This window comes from Cynoglossus semilaevis, chromosome 1 (genome assembly GCF_000523025.1).
Source record: "Cynoglossus semilaevis isolate Cse_v1.0 chromosome 1, Cse_v1.0, whole genome shotgun sequence".
In the NCBI taxonomy this organism is placed as follows: Eukaryota; Metazoa; Chordata; class Actinopteri; order Pleuronectiformes; family Cynoglossidae; genus Cynoglossus; species Cynoglossus semilaevis.
This window is the reverse complement of record NC_024307.1, coordinates 12944563-12963311: the sequence shown is the minus strand read 5'-3', so window position 1 is coordinate 12963311 and position 18749 is coordinate 12944563. Positions and strand designations below refer to the sequence as shown.

At 41.1% G+C, this 18749-nt stretch overlaps 1 protein-coding gene across 3 annotated transcripts in view; it reads left to right on the top strand.

Annotated features, from left to right (window-relative positions):
* Positions 1-18749, top strand: part of stard9 (StAR-related lipid transfer (START) domain containing 9) — a 41736-nt gene that overhangs the window by 15577 nt on the left and 7410 nt on the right. Inside the window, exons 4-22 of one of the 3 annotated variants that reach the window (XM_025055014.1) lie at positions 4760-4876; positions 5054-5086; positions 5176-5237; positions 5595-5704; positions 7300-7442; positions 7546-7613; positions 7972-8069; positions 8171-8401; positions 8833-8930; positions 9026-9103; positions 9332-9406; positions 9595-9774; positions 10975-11026; positions 11581-11706; positions 12037-12119; positions 12205-12266; positions 12643-12836; positions 13031-13496; positions 13581-18717. In XM_025055014.1, coding sequence (XP_024910782.1) covers positions 4760-4876; positions 5054-5086; positions 5176-5237; positions 5595-5704; positions 7300-7442; positions 7546-7613; positions 7972-8069; positions 8171-8401; positions 8833-8930; positions 9026-9103; positions 9332-9406; positions 9595-9774; positions 10975-11026; positions 11581-11706; positions 12037-12119; positions 12205-12266; positions 12643-12836; positions 13031-13496; positions 13581-18717 — 7413 coding nt within the window. Of the gene's footprint in view, positions 1-4759; positions 4877-5053; positions 5087-5175; positions 5238-5594; positions 5705-7299; positions 7443-7545; positions 7614-7971; positions 8070-8170; positions 8402-8832; positions 8931-9025; positions 9104-9328; positions 9407-9594; positions 9775-10974; positions 11027-11580; positions 11707-12036; positions 12120-12204; positions 12267-12642; positions 12837-13030; positions 13497-13580; positions 18742-18749 lie in introns of all 3 variants that reach the window. The other 2 variants (XM_008311829.3, XM_017036789.2) reach the window with 2 other exon arrangements.

Below are 18749 nucleotides of genomic sequence, written 5' to 3'. Positions count from 1 at the left end.
TTTACGTCCTGCCTCATTTCTTCTCCTCACCTTTTTATGACCATCAAAATATCTCCCAGCTCTGCTCTGTGCTGCAAACTGTAAAATAAAGGCCATTCTGTCCACACAAAATAGGCTCTGCCGATTTAATTTGGCAGTGACGACAGACTGGGGAGTTTTATTTTACCTGTCCAGACCAGATATGTCCAAAGTCTGGCCCTGAGGCCAATTGTGGCACTTGGGGAATGGTAATGTGACCTTCAACTCTAAAATTGCGAGGTTTGTGGCAGAAGATCCCGTTAAAAAATAATTACCTTTTGTTGTGTCTGTGTATGGCAGCATTTTATATTCGTTAACGCAGTTAGCCTTGTGGCTGTGACTAATTTTTCCATTATTTATATTTTGGCTGCTCCTTAGCTGTTTTTGGCCCACTTTCACTTTTTCCTAATTATAACTAAAATTTTCCAAGACTTAGCAATTATAGTATAACTATAGATTTCTAATTATAACTAAAATTTTCCACGACTTAGCAATTATAGTATAACTATAGATTGCCTCCCTTTGTTTGTAGCTTGGTCACACTCTCTTGGTTTTCTGTATTCTCTAACCTTTGAACATTATTGGTTATTTGGTTTCAAGTTTTTTTTTAAACTGTTTCTAGCTTTGTGACTGTTGAACTTCTATCTGTTCATATGTTTATACAGTTATCAGTCAAATCTACCCACCCTCAAAGGGGAAAAAAAAACGTTTGCACACCTCGTTTTAAGTCACTCTCACCGTTGGATTTATCTTTATGAGATAATAAAATAAGTTTATATTTCCTCTTGTGATTTCTCCAAAGGCTTTCCACTTCAGGTTTAAAAACAAAAAAAGTGCAGGAAGAAACAATGAAATTGTCGTTCAAAGAATAGCTCAGGTGAAGTTCAAGCTTTTTGTGGCGAGACCCCCCAGTTCTGTCACAGGCCTGTGTAAATGAATTTAAGGGGGTCGGCTTTTAACAAGAGCTTTGTTGATTCTCTGTGTTCGAGGGAGGAGACGATGTCTGTGTCTGGAGGAGGACAAGACAGGGGCGTTGCTGCTTCTCCTCCTAATGTCTGAACCTCCTATAAAGCAGGGGCAAGACTTGGTGGTCTGGACTCCACAGCATTGATTCATGTTAGGTCTACTAGGGTCAATGGAGTATTATTTAGTCCTAATTTATGTCTTGGCATAAATTAAAATACCTTCTCTTCAAGAATCCTCCAAATTTTCTGCATTGATTCTTCTCTGCTCTAAACCTTTATATTGATTAAATACCTGTGATAAAAGCCTTTATTTCACAGATATCCTGTGTGTATGAATGATGATGAGTTAATCAGTTTGTTCCACAGTGCATTATGGGTGATTTATAGGGTCATAGAGTAAGACAGCCGGTGGGGCAGCACTTTTACTAGTTGCACGTGGATGTTGTCTCCACACGGTTGGCTTGGCTACAGAGAAGTGGTTTAAAATGAAAAATGGTGTGTGTTGGACTCAGGCCTGCAGCTGCTCACTGTGTTCTTTATTCATTATTCTGTGAAGAGAAATAGTCCATAAACTGTTGGCAAACAACAAAAGTGTTCTTTTATTCTAAGGATAAAAGGCATAAATCAGCCACTTACTGCAAATGAGAAACTGGAAATATAGCTGCGTGCTCTTCCCCTTGTTATATGAGTTAAACAGTAAAACGTCTGCAAAATAGTTGTTAGTTTTATGATGACTGACTGTCGGCGTTTGTCTGGCTGTGAAATAACAAAGTAGAAAAGAACACAACAGACAGAAAAATATACTTTAAAGTTTCCTAATCAGGGATATCTTTTATTTTTAGTATCGTCAAGTGTAATGTTGTCTGTGTTATGGGCAGTTTGTTAAACGTATCATTAAATTCAAATATTGCAAATTATTCTTTAGTCGTCTGTTTTAACTGTTATTATGATCATTTTATGTACGACTCGGCTTTTTTGCCTTTTTACCAAAGGCTAATTTAGCTTTTTTTTTTTTTTTTTTTAATTTTAAGCTTTTACCTATTTTATGAGTCACTGTTATTACCTTGTGTTTAAGTGTAGATTTTTATTCTTTATATTACTGTAGTTACCCTTGCATTTTCTTTGAATGGTGTTTTTGGCTAAATTCTAAATAAATTGTTCACATTTTTAGGCTAAGGTCTGTCTAAACTTAAAGACTATGTTCTTGCTGTTTTTAACATTTTACCTTTTTTTTATTGGATGTTCTAATTGGTGTAATAATTTTGAGAGTTCTTTGTGGTGAGGGGGCGTGGCGTGAGAGATTTGCGGTGAAAATGTTGCTCTGCTTTATCAGTGTATAACACTATTAGTTTTCTAAACAAAACAAGAAGCTGTTAACACACACACACACACAGATTCCTGCACGGTTCTAAGATCGTCCAGATGACCAGTGAATCCTTTCTGGTTTTCACACAGCCCGAAGCCTTCTGACAACCTTTATCTACATCCAAACTAAACTTCTTCCCACAGCCTGGTAAATGTAGAGTACACACAGGCTGAGCTCCAGGTCCCGGTTCTCCTGATATCGGTCAATAATTACACACTCTCTCACATTACAGATGGGTTTAAAGTATTTCTGTGTTTGATCTGTGGTCCAGACTGGAGGGAGGGGGAGGCAGGAGGGAGGGCCCTCCCCTGATGATCCCAGGATGTGTTACTGTCAAGTTATTACTATGTGCAGCTTCTCCACTTGAATGGGATGGACCCATCTACCTGAAGAGCTAAACTGGATTACAGTCAATGACTGTGACTTTTTAGCTTAACATCACACCATAGCTGCATTTAGTTTTTACTATTATTTAACCTTTAAATATTTATTCAAAATCTTATTTTACCCAAAGGCAGTATTTTATTTAGGTCGTCTTATTTTCTCTTAGTAAAACCTCAAATTTGACTCAACAGTTATGGTTCTGTGTGGAATGTGCTGTGTCTCACGTCGGCTCTGGATCAGGTTTCTACCTCCCAACCCCAGGGCTTGTGTTGTGTTTGGACAAAGGTCTTGGGTTGCTGGTGAGAACTCCAATCTCAGGGAACTGGTTCTCAATGAGTTCTGCTCCTGAAAATATAGAGATGATTGATAACAGTTGAGAAAACTTTGCTTAACCGACAGAATAATAATGTAACACCTGCTGCCACTGCCTCCACTGTTGCCACGTCCATCCACTTTACTAGGACTTTGCTTAACCTACAGAATAATAATGTAACACCTATTGCCACGTCCATCCACTTTACTAGTGTGATGTCCATGTGTTCTACAGTTCAATATGAACTTTATGCTATATCTATGTCTGCTTGCAGCTTCTCCAAACCACAGCTTGTTGATAATGCCTTTTCAAATGGTTTCTTCATTGCAAGCTTTTTTTTTGTTTATAAAAAATAAATTAGAATCATGAAATTATTGGCCAGATGTTAAGTAAAAGCACAATATGATTAGATTAAATAAAATTATATCAGATCAAATTGTATTAGATTAGATTAGATTGGATTAGAGCAGATTGCTGCTCTTTACTAGCCCTACCTTTTATAATGTATGATCATTATTACTTCCTTTTCTACTGCTATTGAGGGAAATGTACACAAATGAATGAGTCTATGTCTCTATGTTGCACTGCACTGGTAAGAATATTTTGAGCACATTAAGAAATAACAATTAAACAATTTAGCTTTGGAACTATAGATTTGCAAAAATGGTGCCATGTTGTTATATTGATATTAAAGAGAAATCTTACAACAATACTCACAACTGTAAATCTAGTTTTTGTTCTACTCAGAACAGTAACTCCTTTCTGTCCAAAAGTGGATGTTTAACCAAATTGTGACACCTGCTTTCAGAAAAATAGTGTGAGAGCAGAAGACGTGGTTTTCCGAGTCTGGTTTCACATTTGGATATACACAAAGTTCTGAAACATTAGAACTTAGTTGATCGTGTTTGTGTGGGACTCACCCTGATCCCCTGTGTTACCGGCATGTCTTTAAGGCACTGTTTATTTTCATGTCCCAGTTGGACCTGACCGGAGTCTTCATACCCTCTCGTTTGTTTTTCTCACATACACACACTGCAGAAACCTGCCTATTCAGTGAATTTGCCGACCTTAGCCAAACACCTCAGACAGGAAGCTGCCTCATTTTCCCTGCCACTGGCCCAGCGCCTGCTTTGTTATCATGAAACTTGATGTAAATCTGCTGTGGGCTAAAAACACAATGAGATGAAGATCAAGGGCACGGAGTCACTCTGTAAACATCGATCTCTAACAGAGATAAAGAAAAAATACACACTGCTATACTACCATACTATTACTATACTTGATACTTGAGATTACTGTGGGAATTAGTACTGATTATAGGAATATCCACTTATTGTCATCCCAGCGTCTCGGACCTGCTGTGTTTTATCCTTGTCTCAGTCGTGGATTTTTTCTTTTATCCAGTCTCGAAAACTTAATATTATGCTTCTTCTTGTAATTAAGGTTTGATTTGGTCATTGGGTACACTTCATTTTTACATTACTGAAAACGTTGCTACATAGAGACCAAAAGTCAACTTTTGCTTATTTGGCTTTTTGTACTGTTTGATTTTACCTCTAGGCCTTAAATGATTTCTTTTTTTTCCAGTGCCGTATGAAAACAGATCAAGGCTGATTCTCTGACTTGTCCTTGGGCGAGTCTGATTTGATCTGTCTTCGTCTGTCTTCACGGATGTTGTATTGAGGGTGTGTTTTGTGTGTTTTATCTCCTCAGGTGTTCCAGGACCTGGGTGTGTTGGTGCTGTCTGGAGCTTCTCAGGGCTACAACGTGTGTCTCTTTGCCTACGGCCAAACAGGATCCGGGAAGACGTACACCATGATGGGGACACCGGTGAGGATAAGGGCTGGAGTGGGTGGAGTCGGCGTCACTGTTATTCAACTAGACCCCAAGAGACATTTAGGGACTTATCCATATTTTAAAAAAATCACATTAAATATTTATACTCAAAGACAAATAAATATGTCCAGAGTCAACAACCATAACTTACTCTCTTCTTTTTCTCATCAGGACTCCAGTGGTTTGACACCTCGGATCTGTCAGGTAACAGAGCAGGGCATCATTTTTTCTGGTGGTAACATAAACAAACCAGCGCTGTGTGAAGTAAATTGTATTTTTGCTTCTCCACACAGGGTCTCTTCAGGTCTGAAGACACTTTTCCTGACGGGCAAAATTCCAGCCGAGTGGAGATCAGGTACTCCATCATTCTGTCGCTCTGTTTGTGTTATTTTCTTCTTTTACTGATGTGGCACTAAAATGTCAAGAATCATTTTTTGACAGTTTTTGGCGAGAAATGATGTTCTGCAAAATGCACACATGCAGTAGTGATGGTGTTTATTGCACTTAATTACCGCAGGAAATTTCCATGATACTGTTTAATTAAATTGCCAATTAAAGAAACATTGTTTATTTGGAGGAAAACGTGGTGGAAAATGAGTTCTCAGAGATGGAGCTGACACCAAATAACCTCAGCTTCCGAGTGTGTTTTATTATCTATAATTCAGTCTTGTACGTAGGCAGCAGTATGTTTTCTGATTTATCCCATTTCCAGTTTTCTGGAGATCTATAACGAGCGTGTGAGAGACTTGCTGAGAAGAGGAGATCAGAAGAAAGCCTCACTGAGAGTCAGAGAACACCCGGAGAAAGGGCCGTATGTTCAAGGTGAGTGTTTGCCGTTTGATAATATAGTAGAACCTACGGGACCTCTTCAAAAGGTGCTGGTTCATAAACTAAGTATCTAGTTAACCAATCGTGTCACAGCAGCTCGATGCATTTAAATATTTGGAATTGGTCAGGAGTTCAGAGACTGCAGAACCACCTGGTGGCTCGCTGTAACGCAACTGAGATGATGTCATAAGCAAAGGGCCGGGGAGGGTCAGGATCAGCACACAGCACAAAGAAATGGGTTTATATGAATTAGTCATGGATATTCTACCTTAATGCAACATTCTATTTACATTGGTCCAGTTAATCCATTGACACAAAAATGTAATATTTAAAAAATTAAATAGGTCCTAATACCAAAAGGTCACTCCAAATGCCAAAAGATGTCCCTAATAAAGTGGTCAGTAAGTGAATATGTACACTGAAAATCAAAATATATCAGAAATATTGTGAAGGTTGACATATTTCCATAGTGTAGCAGTTAGCACTTCTGCCTCGGAATCAGAGAGTAGAGAGTCTTGGGTTCCATTCCCAGAGGAGACACATGCTTGATTGTTAATCCTCCTGTATGTCGCTTTGGATAAAAGCGTCTGCTAAATGCATAAATGTAAATGTTTGAAAAAGAACTTCCACCAGAATGGAACTGGATGAATTTCTTCCTTCTTTTTTTCTTCTTCTTGTTTCTCACTGATTAAATATTAAACTTCAGGTGTAAAGGCTGCCACCTCTCGTTAACCTTGCAGAATATTTTCACAGAGATTTAAATAAAAATAACAAATCATGCATAAATCAACAAGCAGCAGCAGCAGCAGATACCCTGATGCCTCAGACGTACTCTGTAATGTACTCTGTGCATATTCATATTTAATCATCAGATAATTAGCTGGTTTTAGTTTTTGGAGGAAATGACCTTTGTTGAGTGAACATTGTGTGTGAGTGAATTATAAAGAGTTCGACTGGAAGTAGTGAATGGAAGTCTCTTCATGGAAATAGACATAGATTTTTGGAATTACATTCTTGGATAAGCAGCATTTTGAGGAAAACTCTTGTGTTTGTAGTTTTTAACTGGCGGTGGTTTGTGGTCAGTAGTGGATGCTTTATATCTTCATCTTCTCCCAAATTGGCCACATTGGCTCTGACTCATGCTCCTTTTAGCTTCTCGTTTCCTGTGTCTATCTTTTTCACCACACTAGTCATGGATTTTTTTATTTACTTTTATTCCTTTTCTGGTGCCGGCCTGTTTGCGTCAATGGCCTAACATCCACTCATTGTCTGTATCAAGAGAAATCCCTGACCACCTGAGGAAGTGAAGTCATTTCCTGGTGGCTCCAGGGGGAGCGTTGCACTCCAGACACAAGGAGCACATGATAAAAAAAAAGTTTTTATTAGCACGTGTCTTGATTTAACAACATTACTGTCAGTCCTGGTATGAAGTGATCCAAATGTTTGTTGCTACTGGTTTAATGAAGATACAGCGTATGAAGGAACCACATGTTAAAGTAGGAAGAAACTCCGTCCGATATCAGCTTAGCATCATTTCCTTAAATTTCAACTTTACTCAGGCGACTTAATTTTTTCTTCTTTCTTTGCAGACCTGTCTCAACACGTGGTCTCGGACTGTAAACAGGCCATGGAGCTTTTGGAGGAAGGCATCGCTAACCGCATCACTGCTGCAACACACAACCATGACGCTAGCAGCAGATCTCATGCCATCTTCACCATCCAGTACACACAGGTCGCCATCCAGTCAACAGTTGCTGTTAATAAATCTGTCCTTATGTGAAGTTCTTGTTATATTACCGCAGCATTTCTAGTGCTTATTGTTGTTTTTGCCACAGGCTATCTTGGAAAATAACCTTCCCTCAGAAACTGTCAGCAGGATCAACTTGGTGGACTTGGCTGGGAGGTAGAATTTTCTTCTTTTTCTTAGCTAAAAATGTCCAGTTTGTTTATTGGGTTTGGTTTAGGGCTAAGGAGTTAAAGTCAAAGACTGTCTGATAATTTTAACTTTTTTATTCTTTTGTGATTAAATCCACAGTTCTTGATCTTTGTTCCTTTAAATTTGAAACACTGTGGGGACAATATCAGACATCTTTATTTTCTTTCTTCTAAATAGCTTTAATGCCATAGTCATTAATGCTAAATCTGCCCCCTGGTGGAGCTTAACTGCAGCCCTTAGGATCCATTTTATCAACCAGCCTCTGCATTTATATCTCCTTAATCCAAATGAGATGTATTTATTTGTTATTTTTCCTCTTTTCCAGTGAAAGAGCCGATCCTCACTACTGCAGAGACAGACTAACAGAAGGCTCCAACATCAACAAGTCTCTGGTCACTTTAGGCATCGTCATCTCAGCTCTTGGTAATTTCTTTTTTCTTCAGTTTTTAGAGTTTTTTTTTTATCCCTAACTTTTCACTCTGCATGTCTCACAATCCAGTATCTTTTTGAACCTAAATCCACAGCTCAGAACTCCCAGATGTCCAGCAGCTGCCAGAGTATCAACAGCGTAGCCTCGGAGGGTGATGGCAGCACGGTGGGGAGCCACAGCAGCTCCCTGTCTGGAGGTGGTGGAGCAGGAGGAGGAGGAGGAGGAGGAGCAAGGAGACACTGTTTTATCCCCTACAGAGACTCCGTTCTAACCTGGCTGCTCAAAGACAGCCTGGGAGGAAACTCCAAGACCATTATGATTGCCAGTAAGAGTTAGAAAAATGACAGGGAATGGGATTCTGAAGAAATCAGTACTGCACATTTGAATTTTCAGACCATTTTGGTCAATGCTGATGAATAAAATGTTATAATTAGATTAAATAGTCAGTCATGGCTCCAGGACAAACTTTAAATACTTCTGTATTTATATATAATTTATATGATTTGCTGACGAGGTAGTAAAGTTAACGAATAATTACAATTCTGTAACTTTCTTTTGGCTGATCCTAAACTGATCTTGAGTTAGATTTTGCTAACTTTGTGGATTTTAGCTAACATTTAGAATGACTTTTGTTGATTGATATATGTGTGACTCTGATATATATTGTTATAAACTGATATAAGATAAAAGTGAGGATAAAAGTTTTTCTCTTATTTGTTCCATGTGGTCATTTTCTTTCTGTGGGTTTGTTCGCAGCCGTGTCGCCTTCTGCCAGCAGCTACAACGAGACCCTCAGTACCCTGCGGTACGCCGCACACGCCAGAAATATTGTCAACAAACCCCGTGTTAATGAGGTCAGTGGTTCTTTACAGGCGTTCTAACTTTAAGTTGCATTTCTGTTCTAAAACATTTTTGTGAGACGCTGTGTCTGCTTTGGAATTTGGTGCAGGACGCCAACGTTCGTCTGATCAGGGAGCTGAGAGAAGAGATTGACAGGCTGAAGAACATGCTGCTCAGCTTTCAACTGGTAACATCGACCTTCTTTTATCGTAATATGATGTAATTCATTCTCCCAGGGATTCACACCGGAGCTCGTTAGGTGTGGAATGTTATAGAAGTCATGTTTAAGGATCAGAGACGTGCTGCCTTGTGTCTTAGTAATATCGTTAATGAATGAAGGGCAAAAGTTATGACAGGTCCTGTGCGTGACGATGACTGGTCTTTTTTCTTTTTCTCTTCTTTTGATTGACAGCAGAGAAACCCCAGTCCTTCACTGAGTGATGAGAGAGACGGCAATCTGTCTGACATGGTGCTGCAGAATGAGCTGAAGGTGAAAACACTGATGGTTTAAGTCTGACAGTCTTCACAAATGTATTTCTATATATTTTTTATTTACCATACATTATTTACAATTAGTCTAAATAGGAAAAAAAAGTACATAGCAGTTCTGACAGTAGTTGAAGAACAACAGGAGGAGGTGTTTACTTTCTCATCACCATCTCCTTGTCTCCTCCCCAGGTGGAGCAGCTGACCAAAGACTGGTCGGAGAGCTGGAGAGACAAGAAGGAGCTGCTGGAGCAGTACAGCGTGGACATCAACAGAGACAGAGGAGGATTCTTCATCAACTCACTGCAGCCTCACCTGGTTACTCTGGACAGAGACGTTCTCAGCACCTGGGTCGTCTTTTATCACCTCTCGGTACGATGGGACACACGGTTGAACAGATGTATTTTGTCAGTGTGTAAAAGTTTTAGAAGTACAATTTTTGAGAATTATGATCATTTTATATGATCTGAACAGTTACAGATCTATTAAGTTAATTTTGTCCTGGTACAATGCTGCCCTAACAGTTACAGGTCTATTATGTTAATTTTGTCCTGGTACAATGCTGCCCTCTGCCTGCATTTTCTCTTTCTCCTTTTCTTGGGAGCTTTCTCTCTCATCACTTAGAAAAACTGTCTCTATATTTTTAATTTTTTTCTCCACATTGTCAGTGGAGTACATCTTTACAAATCAATGGGCAGTCAGTACTGCGGTAACCGGCTTCGTTTGTACTGTTGTTATATCTACTTGATTATATCTAGTGTTGGGAATTCTGTGTTAGTCGTCTTCCTGTGTACTCTCCCTTGAAAATTGTTTGTTTAATAAGATGAGGTGTTTGAATTACACGTTAAACATCCCTTCTGTGCCAATAATAATAGTGGTAAGACACTAAAATATACAAATGTCTCAAAGAAATATGACACAAACAATGACGGGCTGTTATTTCTTCTTGGCTCTACTTTTCACACCCTTTAAGTCAAGTTCTTGTCAGCTGTCGTGTCTGAAACCTTCCATTTCCTCTCTCCTGTTTTGTCGACTGTAGGTTCGTCCCTCTGCCTCTCCTCCTTCTCCTCGTCCTGTCTCTCTCTGTTCCGCTAGAAAAAAAACCGAAGGTGTGTTTCAACTGTCTTATCATTTCACCTCATTTTTTTCCCCCACTTCTCCATCTCTCATGTCAATCTCCCGTCATTCTTTCCGTCTCTCACTCTCTCTCTGTGAACGTCTTCTCGGTGGGATAAGAGGCTCTTAGTTCCGAGGCTGGGGCTCGGGGGAGCTTAAGCTGCCCTGATTCTGACAATGACAAGCAAACCCTCAGGCCTGACAATTACACTGTTTCCTGCATGTGAAGAGCTGCGGCCACCTGGGAGCACATGTGGTCCTGACACTGTATAAAGAACGCCTTTTAATGTCGTTTGATAACACTTCAAAGTGAGATCAATTAAGTTTTTTTTCCTGTCAGCAAAGATAAAGATTACAAGGAGAGAAGCTCTCTAAAGTGCACTGAATTAATCTGTTCGTCATGTTAACTAATGTTTGATGATTTTACATTAAAGTGTGTTTTGGTCATTTCTGCAGGAGGGAGTGACACAAATTAAACCTCAGGATGGGTTTGATGATCCAGAGACAGGCAAGTTTTGTCCACAAAACTAGTAACTAACGTAATGTTGTTAACCAGGCAAAAAGACAAAAAAAAAAAAAAAATCAGACAAAAAAAAGTTAATAAATTCACTTCTGATATTCTAAGGCAGTGGTTCTCAAACTGTGGTATGCGTACCACCAGTGGTACTTGAGCGCTCTCTAGTGGTACGCTGGGAGAATTCATATTTTCACATTTACATTTTCAGTTGAATAAATCTGAATCATACCATGTACAATTAATAAACATCTTTATAAACATCTCTCCTGTGGTGGAAGCTAACAGTGACAGTCTATGCTGCTGTATTCTAATGTTGGTCATCATGGTGGTACTCAGAGAGATCAGTGTTTTCTCAGGTGGTACAGACCAGGGATGGTCATCACTCTGGGTGGACTAACCACTGGTGGTACTCAGAGTAGAAAAGGTTTGGGAACCACTGGTCCAAGGTGTTCTGTGAAGAGCTGGTTCATTGTTAATATCCCAAACTTTTTCTGCAGCCGTGTAAACAGGGCTTCTGTTTATCCTTCTGCGTGTCTTCTGTGCAGATGTTCCGGGTGGTGTCTGCTGTGAGATCGAAAACCGTGGAGGTGTGGTTACACTACGACCTCTGTCAGGCTGCTCCTGTCTGATCAATGACAGGGAGGTCACTGAGCCCTGCAGACTGGCTCAAGGTCAGTCACAGTTCTCTGATCCTGTCACACAGAATATTGGAAACATATTGGGAATATGTAGAATAAAGATCAATTCAAGGCATTATTATAATATTTTGTAGGTTTATTGACTTTTTTCTAGTAGCTGGATTAAAAATCAATGCTTTATAAAAATGTCTGTAAAATTAAGCACTACACTACATGCTAGTATTTATTTTTCATTAAACAAATCTACCATGTTAAAGTTGCAGTTTTGTAAACAGTTAGAACTTCTAGTGTTTTATCCATCATTATATGTAAAAACTGTGTCTGTACTTGTGCTGTCTTAAATATAATAAATATGTTATCCAGGGATGGTCATCACTCTGGGTGGAGGACGCAGGTTTCGCTTCAACCACCCGGCCGAGGCAGCCGTCCTACGTGAACGCAGACGGGTAATAATTATTGTTTATATGCTGTTAGTTGTTGGAGAAATACAAAATACTGCTAATTTAGATTTTTTTTTAAACTTATTTTCAGACTAGTGAAGGAAACTTTGGCTGCAACTACGTGGATCTTTGCACTTCTTCAGTTGACCATAGGTATGACCGGCTTGTTAGACAATATATATATATACACGTGTGGTGCAGAGAGAGTTTGTTCTGCCAATTCACTGCATACATTTTTAATTAGCTACAAGAGATTTACCCATGTACCTACTGCAGGAATTAGGGCAGAGCTTCATGCTTTCATGTTTCCCCTCAAGCTGGTGCATATGGCATGTGTTTCTGTTTACCCCCACCCTTCCCAACAATCCCTGTTAGCTGTTTACAGGACGGGAACAGACGTTGCTTAGTAACTGCTGAGAAGCGAGGCTGGAAAGTGACAACAGCAGCTTTTACTTTTGCCTAAATGTACTGTTGACAAAGAGCTCTATATTGCAAGTATTTATATTTATTTATTTTTACTTTGTTGTAGTGTCAAAGAAGCAAAGCTCCAGGATCACCTCAGTGCCTGTGTTACCTCCGGTGAGGAGCCTGCTGTGAGACATCGTGTGGAGGAGCAGCAGTTCTATGTGGAGAGTCTGCGACAGGAGATCCAGACTGCACAGAGAGGAGCTGAGAGGGAGCTGGAGAGGGAGCAGGCCCTCCTTCGACAGCAGCAAACGGAGTGTGAGTGATATTCCTGGTTTCGTTCAGAGCATGGTGTAATATACTTGCTTGATTGTTGAAGCTGATTTTACATATTAATATCAAACCAAAAAAAAGTTAAGCTATCTTTTAATGTAGAACAAACATAGAAATTACAGATGGTGAAAAGATGGTTTTAAAGCTACTCAATTATCTCTTAAATCTCCACCTAACAGTCCAGCAGTGGATTTTGCAAAAGAAGCAACGTCTGGCAACTCGCGAGCACAAAGTCACACAAGAGTGTGGAGTTCAAACTGACGCTGTTGCTGTATCGCTCCCTGATCTGCTGACTAATCAAGCATCTAGCCGTCAGGATGTTCAGACAGTGAACGGTCCCAGTGAGGTGATAAGAGCCAGGAGGAAGTTAGTGGAGGAGGAGCTGCTGAAATATCACGCTTTGTGTCGGGCCGAAAGCCGAATTCGCCGTAAACGTCTGCAGTACCAGCTGGAAAGAGTCGCCCGTAAACAGCGACTTCTAGAAGCAAAGAGGGAATTACAGCGGCTGGAAAAGGCTTTGCCAGAAAGTTCAGGGTCTCCTGAGCTGGGCTCCAACTCCAAGTACAGAACACAATCGTCCCGTAGACACTCATTCTCATCAGATCTTCTGTCCCGGCTTTACCCCCAGAACTCCCCTATCTTCAGGTGAGTGCATTTAAACATTTTTCAAAGACCAATCCAGTCTTCTGTAATGTTTTTCTAAATGTCTGTATTTTCATTTCTTTACAGGCATTTCCTTAAGAGAAACAGATCCACAGAACTGACTTCCACAAATCTTTCCATACCGTCTGACTGTGTTGACAGCAGAGAGTGGGTTTCAGATGAGTGTCTTCCTCGGGAAAGGTCTCAAAGTTGCTCTGGGACGACTTTCTCACAGCAAAATAAATCCTGCCAAAGCAGAGTCAGCTCATCTGAAAACATCAGACAAACTCCCAGAGGGGAATCTCAAGCTCTGGTTTGTCAAGAACGTCCTGAAAGAAAACCACTGCTGCCAAACCGAGACCTGTCTTTTAAGAACAAATCCGATCAGAACATAATTCCTCTGAAGTCGCAGAATACTGTGCAAACAGTCTGCAAAGAAAATACGGCAGCATCCTCCACAAGCTCTAAGACCCCATCACATCTAACTAGAATTAAAGAACTAGAACCCATCAGAAAGTCCATCTCTGGTTCTGTAAGACCTAAGTTAAAAACTGTGTTGTCCAAAGTTTTCAGAAAACCACCGTTAGGTACAACTGGAGCCAGAGTTCCTAAACTTTTAGGGAGCAAATTCCACTGGGGATCAAAAAGAGAGAGGTGCTTTAAAAACACCAAAATGAGTCAAGAGTCAGATAAAATCAAAACATCTGTCTCGTGTGAGGAGCTTGACCTGAGGACAAGTGTTGGGGACGTCATTAAACGGAGACGCTGGCACAGTACAGAAGCTCTTCTGGAGAAGACAGGCAGTTGGGTGGAAATGCAGCAAGATTTGGTGAAGTGGGAAGAAGGAGAAGAAGAAGACGTGAACGGAGGGCTGTCGGACTGCGACAGCCTTTTTTCACTGGATTCACTTTCTTCTGCGTACGTGACGGTTCTTGCCGAGCAGCTGAGACGAGAGGAAGCGGCGCAGAGTGAAACAGAAAGTGAAGACAGTGAGATTTCTCAAGATTCTTTGGCTGTGGAGACCAATAAGAAACACTCCAGGTTAGAGAGCCTCAGACGAACACTCGTACCGACTTATTCACTGGTCACTGACCGGCCTGAACAGAGCAGCTCAGACTGTAAGAAACGCCAAATTAGCCCAGTAGAGGCAATGTGGAGTCAGTCAGAGAGTGGTGCATCTGTAGAAGACACTAGAAGTGTCCATCATACCATCATACAAAAATTAACAGAGGACTTTGGGACATTGCAGAGTCCATGCTCACTGAGCAACTGCAACGCAAGTGAGACGGAAATCTTTCAGGCACTCACTGACGCCTGGTCGTCCACCGACACCACAGAGAGTCCCAGGATTCACAGGGATTCTCTGACTTTCCAGAGACCACTGATGGTCGGACATGTTGAAAACAGCAGCAGCCGCAGCTCCAGCCTGACTAGTGTAAACCTGTCAGAATCTCAGAGTGAATACAGAGGCTGCTGCTCAACCACCACTGGCTCTGATATTGTGAATGTTACCATGCAGGAAAACAGGACCAGGTTGTCCCAGAATACAGCAAACCGGGACAAAAACAGTGGAAATTCAATCTCCGTACCATTTCCTGATCAGAGCACTTCAGTTTTACACACTGGGACCCCTCAAACTGCCGAAGGAGCGACAGACTTACTTCAAGAGTCCAAAAATGCAGCCAATTTTGCAGCTTGTGATGTCCACATGTCTTCCGACAGTGACATGTGTACCTCTGATTGTCATCCGCAAACACATGACTCCATAAACCCTGTTAACTGCACCGATGTACTAGACAAGATGTCTGAAATGGTGTGTACCTCTGATAAAGAATCTCTGTGCAGTGTAGATAAGGAGGCGGAGCACTGTGAGATTGACAGCACCAAACTTTTGTCAGTTGGCACAGAGAATTCCGTAGCACTCGAACAGGAGCTTGTTAAATCGGCTTGTAAAAATTCCAGGAAGAGAAACAAGGAGCAACAGGAGATTTTCATTGGGAGCTTGAAAATTCCAAAACGGAGCAACGGGGGGGATTTGGTAACGTCCAGTTCTCAAATGATAGACAGACAGGATACAGATATTTCTCTTGACGATAATAAATATGCCAGCTACGCAAAAGAAGAGCAGTCTGTGGTGAAGACTAATTGCTACGGGTTTGATTTATATTGTTCCAAAAACCTGAAACCTGAGGAGGCCTTTAAAGAAATGACCTGTGAGTCTAGAAGTGATGACGGAGATCTTCAATGTAGATCCCCTCGAGAAAGTAAGGTCGTTTCAAAGGGAAATGTACCAGTACAGGAAGTAAAACCAAGTGGCGAGGAATTCACAATGAATGGCAGCAGAGAAAACATGGAAAACAAAAAGCACATTTGCAGATCGGATGCTATTTGTAGTGCAATTGATCTACGAATTGCTGAAATGGTGAAAGAGCATGTGAGGTTGTCCATGAACCAGAGCCAGTTCCTGAATGTTTTTACATCTGATCCATGTCACTATGGATGTGAAAGTGAAAACCACAAAACGACAGAGAAGCAGCAGGTTGATGAGAGAGAAGATGAGGTAAAAGCAAGGCTACGTATAAATGGACGATCTTTAGCTGAAAATGTTAGTGAAGATGAAATGGATAAAAGTCACAATGTTCCATCAACTTCGATGGACCAACTTGGGAATAGATGTCGGAGCTCCATGTTTAAATCCACTGAAGTTCAAACTGATCGGACACACAGCTTTCTTGATGAGAACCCAAAGAATGCAGCAAAGAAAGACTCTGAGTCGGTGAACTCTGTAATCGCTATTTTGCAGGCAACTAGTTTGTTGCCGGTGGATGAGAGAAAATGTATTGATCCTTGCACAAACATTGAGATCACTAAAGAAAAGCTATGTCTTCATCCCTACTCTGGCAGAAATGACCTGAACGCAAATGAACCAACCAGCACCAGCGCTGACAGAGCGGTTTTCTCTGGAGGTGACCTTGCATCTATTGTTGAAGACCATTATAAACCAGCTCAGCAAAGTTCGACAAAGACTTTTGACAAACAATGCGAACTCGTTCAGGTGAAACCTGAAGCCAAGCGACTGTTGACTCATAAAGAAAATCTTCAGATTGCATTGAAAGACTGTGGTAATCTCGCAGCCCATGAAGTAAACAACAGAAGTAAGACCGTTAAAGGAGACAAGCCCTCTTTAAAATTAACACACCATTTCCAATTTGCAGAAACACATTCAAAAAAACTATCCCAGACTTTTGGGGGCAATGTGAACCATGTCAAGTTCCAGGATTCACACAGCAAAGTTACCCTCGAAGATAGCAGTAAAGAAACCTTTGTAACATCGATCTGCCGATTGGAGGCTCCTGGTTCTTCAACAATGGAGAAAATCAATAGTTCTTCAGATCCTCAGCACAAAATTCCAAAAGAACCTGTTGTTAAAAGTACAAAATGTTACAGTTCTGTCATGTCCAAAGACCACGACGTAACCACATTGAGTGGTACAGTATCTCATTCTTCTCTTATGACCAAAAAGTCCAAGAGAATCAGAAGGTCCAAGGTAAAAGCTGTTGTCTCTTATTCCTCTGATTCTTCTCTAAAATCGTCCGACGAGGAGGAAGATAAAACTACCAGAGTCCATTACAGCAAGCTCCAATGTAAATGGGTGAAGCTTAATACACAGAATAATGAGAGACAAGAAGATAAACAAGCTTCTGTGTCTTCAGGACGAAGGACTCATGGACCTGGTGGACCTAAACCTAATGCAGATCACACACATCAAAAGACACCCTCACTACCACCTCAAGCTGCCTCACAAAACACAAACAAAGAAGCACTGATCTCACACACAGGAAAAAGTGAAGCACACCTGACTTTACGCGCTAAAGACTCACCGATGAATTTTGCCTCCAGTGACATTAACCCTTTTGTTCACCAGTGGGAAGATGGGAACTCACACCAGCACCGTTACAAGAACCCTTCGTTCGGCAGTGCCGCCGATCTGTCTTGCAAATCTCCGCTTCTAAACAGCTCAGAAAAACGTATAGCACGGTGCTGCAGTGTGGAGAATGGCTTGAATGGACAGAACTCGCCTTTCAACTCCCACCTCAGCACTTACGCCACCAACAAGGGCCTCTCCAGCACACTGAGCAGCATGGAAGACTATAAGGAATCGGGCAAAAGAAAGTCTGTGCTGGACACGAACAGTCTGACGGTTAGCTGCAGCTCTTCTGGTAACAATGCATCGGGGGATTTTGGCAACAGCTCTGGCAACGTGGATGAAATTATGTACATCTACTCATCTGAGCAAGAGTCAAAGGCAAACGAGGTTCAGACCTGTGGACAGATGAAGATGTGTGAACATGGAACCCAAACTGAGCAGGTGACTCAAATGATGAAAGTCATCAGCACTGGACGTGCTACAAAAAACAAAGAGCGTCACAGAAGAAGCCAGACAGACGGACCAACTTTACAAAGACCCAAGGATATAAAGGAGTCTTCTACCTGGGCCAGCATGGAGAGCATGTCAGCTCATCTTTCTAAGTTGATTGACAGCACCTCTGATCTTCTTGGAGATGTCCAGGAAATGAGGACAGGTGAAGTCCGGAGGTCCAGTCCAAGACGTAGTGTGAACTTGACCAATCTCAGCACCTCGTACTGTGAGTCTGTGAAAAATTGTTCGACTCAAACAGCCTCAGACGTTGGGATCCAGACAGATATGTTTTTAAGGCAGGCAGAGAAGGAAGTCGTCGTTCACCAAACACCCAATAAAACCTCCAAAGCTCATGAGATCAACGTGATAGTCAAAGTGATCGCTCCGGAGGCTCCCAGCATGTCTCCACACCAAAATTTACGCCATCAAATTGAAGCTAATGCTAACACAGATGAAAGGAGGCAGAGCATGCCAGACCTGAGTTCACACATTTATGTAGCTGAAGGTCAAAGACGTGTCAGATCTGTATCTTCGGGATTTGTACAGCAAAGCACAACTTCTGCAACATTTGAAAGACAGTCATTAGGACGTGGACTTCAAGATATTCAAGGTATGTCCAAAAGAAATGAGCCATTGACTGGTGTAAAGAAACGGGTTTCGTACAAAGATCGAGCATCATCTCCAATTTTGACCGTCGGAGTTAAATCTTTAAAACCTACACGTAGGAAAACATTCAGTGATTTTGTGGAGGATGATCTATCATCGTCTTCTTGCCAACAATCATTGTCCACATCGAAGTGTGATTCGAACTCTGAGTCTCTTGAGAAGATGAATAA